This window comes from Ooceraea biroi, chromosome 4 (assembly GCF_003672135.1).
Source record: "Ooceraea biroi isolate clonal line C1 chromosome 4, Obir_v5.4, whole genome shotgun sequence".
Classification (NCBI taxonomy): Eukaryota; Metazoa; Arthropoda; class Insecta; order Hymenoptera; family Formicidae; genus Ooceraea; species Ooceraea biroi.
Window position 1 is genome coordinate 9784456 of NC_039509.1, and position 14685 is coordinate 9799140.

Consider the following 14685-nt stretch of genomic DNA (forward strand, 5'->3'; position numbering starts at 1 on the left):
ATATAGAATCCGCTCGCGAGTTTTAATTGCCGTCGCACGCAAGACGGGAACTCTCTTCCGCGTTCTCGCACTCGACCTAACGGAGAGCAGTTGCCAGCAGCCGTCGGTGCTCGAAGAGCCGCGCGCACAAGTGTTTTCACCCCTCGAGCATTTCCCGACCTAGCGCACTACCCCGTCGTTATTTTCTCTTTATACCGCGTCCCCCGTAGCAATTTACAACCTTCGCCCCCCTCGCGGGAGGGAGTGTTCTCGCTCTCCCGTTTTCTCTCTTCCCTTCTGTCCTTCTCCCACGACCAAGTCAATCTCCGGAACTTTGCTGACATCCCTGTTTTATTGGGCGCGATCTGTATTTACGAGCCTGCTCCGACGATGGACCATTTCATTCCATTGTCGTTACAGCGCCGATGTGCATTGCGGTAGGTTATTGCCGTGATCGATGGGAGTTGCGAATCCATCTCGTCGCTGCTGGTTTATTCAGTCGTTTTGTAACACGGCATTCCATGTTCATTTGTACCTTTGAGAATTTACGAAACCGTTGCGACGAGATTAGGATGTAGCCAAGTTATATAATTATTCTTCTTATTACATTATTATTGAGAAAACTCCCATCGACGACTAATAATCTACGGATGAACAAACACGGTGTTGTAAATTATTGATCGATCGAACAGGAAAGGTTGACTGTTTCGCTATTCAGAGAGTTATTGTTCAGAAATTCGTGTCGTCGCGAAGAGCAAACCCTATCGAAAAATTCTCCTCGAGCGAGCATCGAATTTACGAGCGAAATCGACCGCGCCTCTCTCGCATCGGTAACGCTTGAAGGCTCCCGCCATGATTTTTCCAGGAGAAAAGGAGAAGTATCAGCGGAAATCTGAGGCTTACGGGGAGCATTCTAAACGGGGGAATATCGAGACCGAGCCGGTGACTCGAAGAGAAATAAAACCGGTCACTTATCAAGCCTTCTTCGCGAATGGTTTTTACCCCCAAATCTTTCGAAACTGTTTTCCGTCTTTGGAAGATCGTATCGTCGTCGGACATCAATCCCGAAAGCACACTCGTGCGTGCGGACTGAAGCACTCGCAGGGAGGACTTGCGTCGAGTTCCAGTCCAAGGAACTTTATTCATGTGAAGAGAAAGAGAAAATCGATGTCAACGTAATATTCAACGGCAAATATCGGTATTTGAGGAAGCACGGAAGAGTAGAGCTTCGTACGTTAATCGATTTTGATCAAGAAGGTTCTGAATAAACTACGGAAAATAGAGATCATGTTCAATAAAGACGCGCGCTGAGAAGGGGGAAAAAGAACGAGAGAACCTCTTCATCTTGAGGTTCGTATAATTAAAACGCAAAGTTGATTGCGGAAAGTTACGGTGAAATTGATATTACCTACTTTCCGCCATCGAAGCGAGGTCATCGTTGAAGGCGAGCTGCTGGAGCTGCCGCGCGAATGCGCGCCGACAGATTGACAGGAGTGAACCCATTCAGTCAGACTCAGACTCGACGGGAATTGATAACGAGCCGCTGCTTCACGCTCCAAGCAGTCACTCAACTCTACACGCTAACCTGCTGCCATTCCAGGTTAAACCCTTCGACCGCGCGACCGCAAAAGCGGGGGATCCACTTGGCCGAGTATGTCCGATATCCCGCTACGAGATTGTTGAACGAATCTTTTTTCGCGACACAGATTCCGCGACACTGCGGAATCCTAAAAGGGGAACCGATAGCCGGATCGGATAGCCGATCGGAAAGCTACCCTTCGCTCGCAAACACCGCGTAATCTCCCGGAGAGAGCGAGGGACCAGTCGGTCGCGGCTATCGAGCGCTCGTCCACCCCAGCGTCTCACCGCATCCCCTTTCCCATGATCAGGTCTGAACGCCGAGCGAAACTCACTGATGCGTAAGGGGTGAGACAGCCGCGAGACGGGAAGTACTGTCCCGATGGGACAGAATCGTGTTTCCAGAGCGACACTCTCGGAAGAAGAACATCAGCAGCATCACGTAGCTCGATGGGCCAGTCGGAGAAATCCGCTGGAAGAAGGAACAGAGACGGCAGAAGTCGACAGGGACATCATTCGGGAGCGGAACTCGGTCGTTGAAAGTCGAGGGAGCGAAGCGTAGCCGCGGCTTCAGAAAACGGGAACGCAATGATCGGGATAGTTTCTGGGAAATATGGAAGGATCCGCGCTCTCGATAACTCGGGGATGCCTTTTGTACTTTTATAGAAGTATCGTTGTTGCGTCAAAGTGTGTGCCCGGGACCAGTCGCTTAGCTTTCTTTCTGTATTGAGGCTGTATCGATCATCCTCGTTCTACGCGTTGTCTCGAAAGAACTGGTGCCTTGGTTGATTCCGCTCTGGTATTTGCACAAGTCTGGAGCTCGGAGAACTCTTTCTTCGCTTCGCCTGGGAAAAGCGGATTGTAAATTAAGAAGCTCTCGCGTTCTCCCGATATCTTCTTTGTGATTATATAATCGCCGCTTGATTGATAACGTGTCTCAAAGAACGAGTAAGAGAAGTCGCGAGCAAACGGAGACGTCTGTGTCGGCTGCCTGACATTTCAATTCGCAGAAGGATAGAAGAAGGGAACCAACTTTTCATCGTTTGCAACCCTGTGAATTGCCGAAGTATTCGATATTTTCAGTTGACCTAGAACTTGATATTTCGGAGAGTTTAACATAAAATAAGAGCTAATTCCTTCGCGTACAAAGAACGTAAAATTCATAACAATCAATTTGTTATCTTTACACGAGTGCAGCGTTTCGTAGAGCATCAAATACATCGCTCCGACACCTATCATCGAGCAGCCTTGAAGAAGAACGGTGCCTTGGTCATCCGCTCAATATCCGGTCATCTATAAGTCGAGCTCCGTGCGTCTGAAAACTAAAAAAAGAAGCAGGAGAGAGATCGAGAGAGAAGACTTTTGTAATTTCTGTGACCGGTCTTACTAGATATCTTTTACCCGTAATAGCGGGACAAGTTCATCCTGATGAATCGCGTCGATAAAGATTGTAAAGTGCTGACCGGAGACTCGTGCTTCCGGCTAGAGATATCCGGCTAGAGGAAACGGGAATCCTAATTCCTACCAACTAAATTGTCGACAAGACCGATGAGACGTAACCGAGGTCATCCCGGTTCGATCCTCCGATCGCCTCGGGACGAACATCGAGCGGAATTGTCCCACTATAACGCAACGTTACAGTCGACGTTGCGACAACAGGAATTCTGAATCTAGGTCGAGGAAGAGGACGCCAGACGACAAATATCGGAAACTGCCGATGGGAACAGAAGACCCTCTCTCGAGGAGCAGCCAAGTCTGACAAGTGATACATTATTTATACAATTATTGATACTCAATAGTACGAAATTAGAGGCTTTATCTTGGAGATTTTAGCAACGTAAAACCGAGAACGATCCACTGCCAATGACACCCTAACAATCCCGCGCGCCACGAAATTGCGAGGGGAGAATCATAAAGCAGATGTCGATGGCGCAATTTTGACGAGTCACCGGCGCGCTCGTGCGCTTTCTCATGTTTGCTTAATTAGTTTGCTATTCCCGGGCACAAGTAGATGCGCGTCGACAACTGGGGTGGAAGAGGGTGAAGGATCTAGAGGGAGAGAGGAGGACGAAACCGCGCCGAAGTCGGTGATATGTGTCGCGCTGGCTCCCGGAGCCTCGATGAGCTTGACCCCGCGAGCATGAAGCACCCATCGAGGTCAGCGGGTCTCGAGGTTGCTATGGCGCTCTTCGGCATGGTTTGGCTGCTGCGCGTCCGCTCTGAGATGCGTCGTTGCTCGAAATGTCGGCACGAGGAGATGCTTGCCCAGCAGCAGCATCAGCAGCAAGTGCAACTGCAGCAGCAGCAACAGCAGCAGCAGCACCATCATCATCATCACCAGCATCACCAGCAGCAACGCACTCTGTCGCAGGCTACCAGTCTGCTGCAGACGATGTCTGACGATGGCGTCAGTTCATCCGCCAACACCCTGTTTACGCTGGACACTCCAGGAGCGGCTGGCCCGGCCGCAAGTTACTGCGAAGTGCACGGATACGTTCAGGCGAAAGAAGGTAGAGTGCTCTTCATAAGTCTTATTGTTTCCGATTCGGACCGATGATCTTTAATTTACCCGAGCGGGATTGTAGATTCCGATTGGCATGCGCCAGGAATCGTCGAGCTTCGTGGAATACGGTATCGCGTTTAAGATAAGGAAACTTTGATACTTTGGCCTGAATCCGCCAATCGCACGCCATGTGCATTACGCTTACTATTAATTCGCACCTTCCGAATGTTTGCTGAAAAGTCCGCTATTGTGGCGCGCCCGAATGTAAACTGCGCGAAAAGTTTCAGTTTCCCCTCGGGAACCGCACGCCGCCGGGAGGAGCAAGTGATACGAAAGTTTTGCGGTATTGTACGAAATACGGTGTGGTTTCTATTGTCCGTGTCGCGGAGGGAGGAGGGTAATGCGGAGGGATCGTTTCCTCTCGCGAAACGATCCTGACGCCGGCCTTGCCGGCCGGCTAGCCGGATGGAAGATACGATTATTACGTATCACCGGGATAAAAGCGCCGTCAAACGCAAAACGCGCGGTGACGCGCGAACGGAAATTATCGTACGCGGGACACGCCGAGCGTCCCAGCAAATAAAAGCACGTCCCGCTTACTCTCATCCCTACGCCGCGCCGGACTGCATCCCGACGCGCGACCTACTTCGATTCCAGTCGCTTCGCCGCCGTAAATTCGAAAAGTTCCAGGTTCCACTTCCGGTTTTCGATTTTCCTCACCGGTAATACGGCGCCGGCGTATTGTAAGAAAATACGAGGAAACTTAGTTTTCGAACATGCAACGCGTGATGATCGAAACACAAGTCTGAGTTACGAGACATTATCGGTGGCGCAGTGATAGATGGTGCCGGAGTTTTTGTGCGTTTTACAGCGGTATTATTATGCAAACGATAAGACACACTTGCGCGAAACTTCGCGGCACCGCAGTCAGTGCGCGATGCGCATCGCGCGCGATAATGACCGTCATACCGTGACGTTATTTCGCAGGAAGCTTCGTGCCTCTCGCGCGTAAAGCAGCCTTTTGCGACGAGTTGCAGTATTTATCAACGCCCTTCATCTGCCGGCCACGACTGCATTATGACGAGTTGCGGAGTTCGTTGCGCGCTCAGCAAGCTTGCGTTTAAATGACGTCAGACGAAGAATCGACCTATCAACCAGTGAGATACGTCTGAAACATTCTCCGAGACGTTCTCCTCCCGCGTGCGTGTCAACGTTACCCACGTTTCTCGGTCGGAACATGCATAACGTCGCTAATACGCGTGAGAAGTTTAGCAACAAACAGACGAACAAATTAGTTTCCACTCGTTGCAGCGACGCGGAAGCAAGCAGTCGTTCTTAGCACACGGCTCAAACTTAGCACGCTACAGTTGTCTCATGTGTGTGCATTAGCAGGCGCTTAATTTCGCTGGTGAAAATTAGTTGCTGCTACTTTAGCGAAGCTTAGCGCAGCAGGGCGAACACTTGGTATAAAGATCGTATGTGGTACGCAAAGGGCTGCCATTGTCTCCCGTGGATTATCACATCAACGCACAGTGGGCCAGAAAGCATGCAAAAGCGGACAAAATTCAAGATTTCTGTAGACTTTTCTGAAATTCGAGGTACTTGAGGTTTTGAGGTTGCTGATAACGAATCTGACATGGAAAATTCAATATTCAAATTAGTGGATCCAATATGGCGGTCAATATCTATTAATTTTGATCGGATTTGTATGGAACTTGATATTTAATGGTTTTCAAGGTTGCTGATAACGAATCTGACATCAAAAATTCCTACTCCCTACTCGGAGCGTACAAGCGCCGCGAGAGACAGTGCCGGCACGGTAGAGCGGCCTATCAGCAGATGGGGCACCGTTGCGTAGGACAAAATATTTTCTATTTGTTACATTTAGAACAATGAGAAATAAACTAGTGAGATAAATTGTCGAACTTAAAACTTTGGTGTCTATCCGTCAAACTAGCTTTATATCGTGAAAAAATGCATTCTATATATTAACATATATATATTAATATTATATATATACCTATATATTATACATATATAATATTAATATATATATTAACATTAATAAATATATTACAATTAATAAATATTCGCTATCACGTGAATTAATGCACCTTATTGTACGTATCTAGTCGCGTAACCGTAGCAAATCTGGGCGATTTAAAACTCATGTACACGTAGCAAATTACAGTATTCGCAAAATATCGCCGAATAAGTTTAAAGTAGACATTATAATGAAGATCCTGACACCTTCAATTTTTGATTATAAAGTGGAGTCTCGGGGAGCAGGAAAACAATAACCTGTACAAAAGCGAAATGAATAAAATTGATTTCACAAGAAGTCATGATACTCAAATCAGGTTAACGTCCACAGATCTTTACTAGCTTTTTCAAATTCAAATACCCGTAATACTGATATTACATAAAAGAAAAACCTTTAAAAGTGATAAGCTAAATTTTTCATATGAGAAAAAGAAATTATAAATACGTTAGGAAACAAATAACATTTTTCTTGTTCATGATGCCCCTAATGAACAAATATTGAATAACCTGTAAAAACATTTCGCTACGGCCACTTCAACTACTCTATTTTAAGATATCGTGATAATTGAGTAAAAATTTGAGTGTTGGTTTTTTGCCACTTTTGTGAGTTTTCTGGCCCACTGTGCAACGGCGTAAGATTTAACGACGAGTCAATTAAGACACGTGGGCTGTCAAAGAAGACAAGAGAGAAACGTTGGCTGAAAATATCATTTGATATGTTTCGTCTGATATAGCCGGACGCAAGGTAACGCACGTGAAACAGTTTTTTTATCGCAGTTGCAAAGAAACGAGAAAGAAAGCCGAGCGGTACACGTTAAAACGAACGAACGCGTCAGAGGACTCGGTAAATTTTATTTTTCTTGAATAATCATCTCGCTCGCGCGTTTTGCGAGTCCGTTAGTTGCACCACGACGTAATTGAAATCCGCCGAGCTTTTCCGGGGAGAAACAAAGAGGAGAGCGACAGAAAAGAGGGCCTCTTGCCTGGCGGATTGTCTCTCTTCGTCCTACATCCGTCCATCGTGCATCCGCGTACACGCACGCACACGCACACGTATGACCTAGTTATGAAATAGTTTTCCTCGCGTAACGGCGAGTCAGCGGTATCGCGCTTTAAAGCTGAAAGCATGTCGTGTTGTGTGCGAACGCTGGTCGCCGTATTGTTTCGAGTTTATTATCTTCCAGGCAGCCTCCGGCTATCCCGCGGGGGCGCGGAGGGGTTAGATAAAATGGCGGAAGAACCGCTTGGGGGATGCGGACGACAGGGGGGTTGGCCGACCGGGGAAAAAGTTTTGGACTTCCGCGATAGCAACGCCGGGGCACTCCGATATTGCTCTCCCCGCTGAAACGCAATTTCTCCCCGGATACAGCGTAACTGCAAGTAAAAATAATTCGGGCGACGCGCGCGATCTTCCGGAATCGATTATGAATTCCTTAAGTTTCCTTCCGGATCAGAATTGGACGATGATTATTTGAGACACGAAGAGAGGAGTGATGAAGGAGAAATTTCAACTTTCTGCACATTTCTGATAGAATGATCGTCATGCTCCAATGAGCCTTTGCCTCGGCAAGAGTTCTTGCGAGAATTTCGCTCGAAAAAAACCTCCCGAGCTGTCATAATTAAGCGATTATGACAGAAAATGGTACGGTCTTTCTGGATACACGTGGTGCAGCGTCATTTTGCGAAAATAAAGGTAGTTAGGCGAACCGGCGGTCTCGCTGTGCTAATGAGCATAATTAAAAAAAAATCCGCTTCTGAAGCCCGTTAACGCGCGTGTTCTGCGTACGTGACATATTATATTAAAAGAGAATGTCGCATCTCTCTGTGAAATAATGATACACTCATCACTATATATTCATTAAGACCGGGCGAAGCAATTAATTCAATGCTGTCTAAATTTTTTTCAGCAGATTGATTTGATACAAATTAGTCGAGAGCAATCAGTGCGACAAATGGATCTCATAAAACAGTGCGCAAACTAGTGAAAAAGGGGAAAAAATGACGACTGGCTATTCTTGTTAATTAAAAATCATTCATATAAATTGGAGTGGCAATTAAATTTATTCGGGTATATTTTAACAAATATAATTCATTGCTGCAAAATATTATTTTCTTCGTCACTCCAAAAATTATTATTTCGAGAAATTCGCTATATTTATATATATATTAAACAGCATATTATATACATTAAACAATATAAACTCGTTTTTAAAATAAATACTTTTCTCATAAAAACGCGTAAGTGTTATAACATGGATTTTTAATTACACGTATATTATTGCGAACCACTGTTGTTTCTTTGTGTTGCCGAAACCGGTTTTTAATTACATAGAGAAAGCTCACTCTTCGAAATTAATTAAATCTTACACGCGCATTTAATTACGTCGCGTGTACCATGCAGATAGATAGAATATACGGTGTCTCTCTTTCTCTCTCTCTCTTAATGAATCTCATATTACCTTAAAATATCACAAATTTTAACGGTATAGCACAATAAGTTGTTATCTTGAGCACTTTCGAATAACTTCTTGCACTTCTCATGTGCCGCTCAAGAAATAATCGAGTTTGCTTTATATATGTACAAGGTTTATCAAACCTACAGTGTAACCCGTTAATGGTAGATTCTTGAGATTATTTGAAGACGAAAATCCTAATACCAAAATGTCGAGGCTGCTATAGTTTTTAAACGGAAAAGTTTAAAGTTCATCAAGTTTATCAGCTTGTCAAAATTTCGCGTACTCAGGGACATCGCATATCAAAAGGGCTCTTCTACGACACTTCAACTCGATAAGAACCATAACAAAAAAAACTATTATTATCTCGATATTCGTCGGTCTTGTAAACAGTGTATAAAGGCATAAAGTGAATAATACTTTCGAGTGCTATTGTTTCTATCGACTTGAGTGAAGTGTTGTGGAAGAGTCCTTTTGATATGCGATGTTCCTGAGTGCGCGAAATTTTGACAAGCTAATGAACTTCAAATCTTTCTCCTTTAAAAACTACATCAGCCTCGACATTTTAGTATTAGAATTTTCATCTCCAAATGACTTAACTTAAGAATCTACCATTAACGAGTTATACGATAGGTCTGGAACACTCTGTATATATAGAACACAATCGCTTGAAGTTAGTTGAGAAATTCCATGGTTTGAAAATGATGTAGACATGAGGGAGCTATATACCATGGAATTTCTTGGCTACCTTCAACCGATTGTGTTCCTCAACGAAATTAGAACATCGATAAAAAAAAGCACATCAGAAATAAATTTCAATATTAGTTCGGAACTTAATTATAGATTTAGTAATCTTGCAGCAAAATTTATATCTGAAATTTCAGGAAATCCAATTTTGCGAGATGAAAAGTTGTCAAATAAAATAACATTCAATAAAATTTTTATCAAGGGAGAGTCGAGTGAATGCTAGTAAAAGAATCCAACGGAAGGCAGCATGATGAAAGATGCGGGATCGTCTCGCATTTCCGCCACATCGTGCACGTACACCGAGCTCTTCATTCACTTGTAAGTTTCGCCCCTTACGAAACTAACTGCGCCAATTAACTTTCCCTCTCCTCCCTTCCTCCCTCTCTTCTTCCTTCTCTCTACAAAGCAATTAGCAGCGCTTGTTCGATGCTGTTGTCACTTTCGCGAACAAACTCGTCCCCCTCTTGTTAAACATCGCGAAACTTAAAGACTTTCACACGCGGTCGATCATCGCAAAGGATCATCTTCTTTGTCTTTTGCGATCTTTCTCGGGCAGTTATTTTCTCTATTTAATCTCGAGGGCTCTTAGGTTTTAACTAAACCGTTTTGTTTTTCGTGATGCAATTGACTGTTGCTTTTTACGGACTATTGTAAATCAGACGTGCTTGTTGCAAATGTCGATGTTACGCGAATCCAGAGAGTTCACTGGATACGTATGCGGCAAACGAGACGGGACCAATTATCCACATCCGCGTAAAATAACAATTGTTGCTCTGACGTATCATATTAATTTACATCGTACGAACGAGCGGATTCGCCTTTTGCTGGCTGCGAGTTTCGCGCAACATTTATGCCTATACGAATAGCGTTGCATATTGAATGGATAATTAACGTTAATGAAGATGTCAGCGTTTTCACGCGAAGGCTACGAATATTCCAGCTAGAATAATAGTCGTTTGCCAACGGTTCCAAGCAATATCGTGCTTAATGCGTGACTGTTACCTACCTGTAGATGTCGAGCGTGAAAATGCTAATTAATTAAATACGAAGAGATTATATTATTATATTAATATTATTATATTAATCTCTCAAAACTGGAACGAGTCGTATCGCTCGGATAACGTGCTCCAGGACATTTTTCTCTCTTCTCCTTGAAAATAAAGTTAATGTTACTGATCGCTGTCACATTATAAACCGCAGTAAGATCACGTTGTGAAAAACTATTTAATCCCACTTTATTCCGCGTTTTCCTCGAGTTTCTATTCCCGCGGCTGCGACAGATATTAACGATGTGCATTATGCTGCACTCTGTGCTCCATCAAGAAGATAATGCAACGAAATGTACGCGGCGGTACCGCAACTCGTAATTACCGATGAAAGGCGCGAATGCAGACGCATCGAGGGAAGACCGCTGAGATTCTGGCAAGGCTCTACGTTGAGAGATTGAAACTCTTGTTGGGAAAAATACAAAATTTAGGTATACCGCAGTCCGCGATCGTGAATTATCAATCTTTATAGATTGATAAGCGTCATTTCTCGCATCGAGTAGGTCTCTATTTAGCCTTATTAAGACATTTTACTCTCTGCGTGGAAACGAGAATGTCGGACTGCGAATCGCAATCAACAACGAAAACTACGATTGCACGTTCGACCGGCGGGATCCGAAGAAACGGAATGGAGCAATCCCACTAATGTTCCCGTTAGGATCGCGACTACGCTCGGTCATGACTTACGATGCGTTTCTGGCATTCCCTTAAACGCAATAATGCACTCGACTGACATCCTCGATTGGCGCCGCACTGCGAGATCGCCAGCTCGCGTCTCTCATAAACGCGTCCGTTGCCCGAGATGAGCGAGGGGGTTGGCGATCCGTCAACGTGGAGCGAAATAATCGACATTTTTCACGCAGCAATAATACTTCGAATTTTTCTTTCCCTCTTCTCTCTCTCTCTCTCTTTCTTTCTCTATTTTCCAGACAACTTGGTTGCATCACGGAATAAAATAAATGATCGGAAAATTTGAGATCGCGGAGGTTTCGACGAGGCATGAATCGCGGGAATCTCACTAACCGAAAAACGTATCGCGCGAAGAATCAACAGAGCCGCGATAGATGTGAGAACCATGTTCATTCCACTTACGCCTCGGCAACAATGTTCATAGACAATGGAAGAAGTGGCGCGATACGATTCACTCTCCGCGCGCCGAGGAAAACCGACCCGGTGCGCGGGCGTGCGCGATCGTACAATGAAATTTCTTGCACAATACCCCAACGGCAACGCGCGGAGCGGAGTAACACAATAGCAACCGCTTCTGACGCCGCTCGTCTCGGCTTCGAGCTCGGCAGTCTCCGAGTCGCGTTGTCACGTAGGAAACTCGATTTTCTCGCGATTAAGTGCCTATTATTATACGTTATGACTCCTGCGAGATCTCGACTTCCTCTGCGAGAGACGGTCTTTCGGGAACCGCTATATAATTACGTTAACCCGACAGAGTCGACGGAAACCCTCGTCTCTCCTTGTTTCTCCTTCTCTAGTTCTCCCTTGCTGCGAAATTCCTGCAGCTTTTTGATCGATTGTGCCGAGCGTTCGCGCGAGCTAAAAGTGAAGGGAAGAGAATACAAGGATTATTGGAATTGTGTGTTTCCTCTTCCACTTTAATATTTCCGTGCAATACACATTCCGCACGTAAATAGAATTCCCCGGAGTAATATGTTTTTCGCACAAAGGCCACCTACACGTCCTCCATTATTCCGTTAACTCAACAAACTTGATTTATGAATCTCGCCGACCACTTCTAAATCACTTCGTCGATCCGACAACCTACCTGTCGAACATTAATCGTCGCCCTGTCCCGTGTAATGCATCTAGATAACATTTTTATCAACGTTATTATCAATGTGTTTCTTAATAATTATTAAGTGTATTATTAAGCGTTATTATCAGCGTGTTCCTTAATAATTATAATAATAATAATAATTTCTTCTCGTAATCGAAGAAACGAAGTAGCGGACGACGGCAGAAGGGTTTCTTCTGTTCTTTGCAAATTTCAAGCAATCAGGAATTTATTAACGTCGGGGAACAAGAGAGGCGGCACCGACAACGGCGCGGCGGCGCGGCGATTGGATCGCGAACGACCGAGGGGGAAAAAAAAATTCGATGAAATATTAATTTCGCATCGGCGCGATCTCGACGCGCATAATTTCCAGCGAGTAATTAGAAAGCCGCGTCCACCGCGCTGGCAAATCAATCTTCGCGGAGTTAGCTTAAACCGATTATCAACGTGAGTCCGCGCGGTGCTCCGAACCGACCGAGATGCTGTATAGCCGATCCGATAATAAATATATGAAAACTTTGATAAATTACTTTCTCGCGCAACCGACCTTCAGACACTACCGCCGTGCGGCACAACGTCCGCCATTTATCTTATCCGATGTACTCCATCGGCCGCGCGGAACTTGATCATTTCCGGTAGAGAGGGCTCGCGAGCGGGAAAAACCCCGCGAGTGCACCTCGGAGATTAACCGTTGCATAATTCCGTTGACGTGCATCAATTTCGCGCTTTCGCGGCCCATTCACCGAGGGGTTAGGGGGTGAGGGTGGGGGAGGGAGATGGTTCAAATGCATCGGGCAGTAACTGATGAACCCCCCCGCGAAAAAATAGCGAGCGAGAACGCCCGCACGCGTCGAAATCGGAATCGCGCGTAATCCGTAATCGCCTCGCGAATCGTGCCTCGCGTTCGGGAAAGCTTTTCCGAACGGATTTTGCGTTACGAGTTTCTTTTTTTCTAATTTGCCTCTCTACAGCGCGGAATCACGTCTCCCGTGCTTTTTTCCTTCTGCGAGCGGAAGATTATTGCGATTAATTAATTACTTCGCGTACGTGCAGAATACAGTAATTTCGCAGCGCGGGCTTGCTGAAAGTCAGAAACAAACAAGCGCGCGTGCGTCCATCCGTGGCACTGGACAAACAAGGATTAAAAATGAATTAGCCCTATGTTATCGTCGCCGGTACAGCCATGGAAGATTATATATATGGTCATTGTCTGGAAGGGAATACTCGATGTGACTGTGCTCCCTCGCTCGAGGGACGGCGAGGAAATGAAGACGAAAATTAATGCGCGTGCTGGTCGCTCTTCTCGTCAAAGGAGCGATTATTAATTATGCGATCGCAGAAAACGTGTGAGTATGCAGGTACTTGCAAAAAGCGCTCAGGGAATAGTGATAAAATAGTTATAAAATTATTAATATTATTAATATTAAGTAATAAATAGTTATAAAATAGTTATAATATTATTAATATTCGAAAAAATGCACGAGTGGAAAAATAACATTTATTCGAGTACATCTGCTTCTTTAATTGATTACACATTACGAAGAGTGCTGCTTATCGCGTTTCTTCTCATTCTGTACATATTTATATCTCATTTCATGGTGAAGTCTCATTGTCGAGATCGAAATCAAGCAACGAATAATGCAAGCGGAACACAGTGCACTCAAGCAAACCAAACTAAACGCGGCTACGCTTCGAACACTAATTAATACTGCTTTGTTTACATGTCAGTTTGTAATAAATGAGAGCTGAAAGCAATCGTTACTCATCCAGAGTAATGGTAATTGTGAAAGCGTGTGCATCGTAAACTTGGGCGAAAGGGAAAAAAATCAAAACAAACCTGCTCAATTAAAGTATTCCATTATTTATTGATCGGTTTATCGAATCATGCATTTTATTGGAATCCACCTATGACGACGTTTGATCGGGCGAAAGAATCTGATCCGAATCCGAAATAGCGTGTGGAATCGAACGTTTGGCACTTGTAAAACGTGAGAGAAACTCGTTTTCGGCGCGGCCTGCTGAAAATTACGTTCGTTATGACTTTTATCGGGCCACGGCGAGCATCAACGACACCGTTAACGCGATCGCGCGAATGACGCCGACTTTACGGCAGAGTTTTGCGTGTCCGGTTTTTTGCGTTCGCGGTCGCGTGCTAACGAAGCGTCGATGCGGCGGGGCGCACGTTAATCAAATCACCGGTCGTAAAACGTACAACCGTGGAAATGACGATGGTCGCGGTATTCAGATGTCTTTTATCCCACCCTTCCCCAGTGACCGTCCCTTTCCATCTATCCCTGTGCGCCATTCCGTCCGCATAATCCGATAAACGTGATCCGCATCTTGAGCGGGGATTGGTATCGGGCCATCCGCGGGCCGTCCTCTCGACGAGTTCGAGAGGAGAGTCGCTTCGTTCAGCGATTCGATGAACCAACCGATGAACTACCCCCCCCCCCATAAATGTCCCTGTAATTAAAAAAGCAAATCGAGTACGAGTGCACGGACGTGCCCTGCGCCACTCGGGAATTTGCATACGCGAACACGATAAAGTGT

At 45.2% G+C, this 14685-nt stretch overlaps 1 protein-coding gene across 19 annotated transcripts in view; it reads left to right on the forward strand.

Moving 5' to 3' along the window:
- The window catches only part of LOC105282675 (disks large 1 tumor suppressor protein), a 452432-nt gene that overhangs the window by 219468 nt on the left and 218279 nt on the right, over nucleotides 1-14685 (forward strand). For 14 of the 19 annotated variants that reach the window (XM_011344853.3, XM_011344857.3, XM_011344848.3 and 11 more), the window contains exon 2: nucleotides 845-4067. The exons of the other annotated variants lie outside the window; for them this stretch is intronic. In XM_011344853.3, coding sequence (XP_011343155.1) covers nucleotides 3650-4067 — 418 coding nt within the window. In that variant the 5' untranslated portion in view covers nucleotides 845-3649. The remainder of the gene's footprint in view (nucleotides 1-844; nucleotides 4068-14685) is intronic. 19 annotated transcript variants of the gene reach the window in all.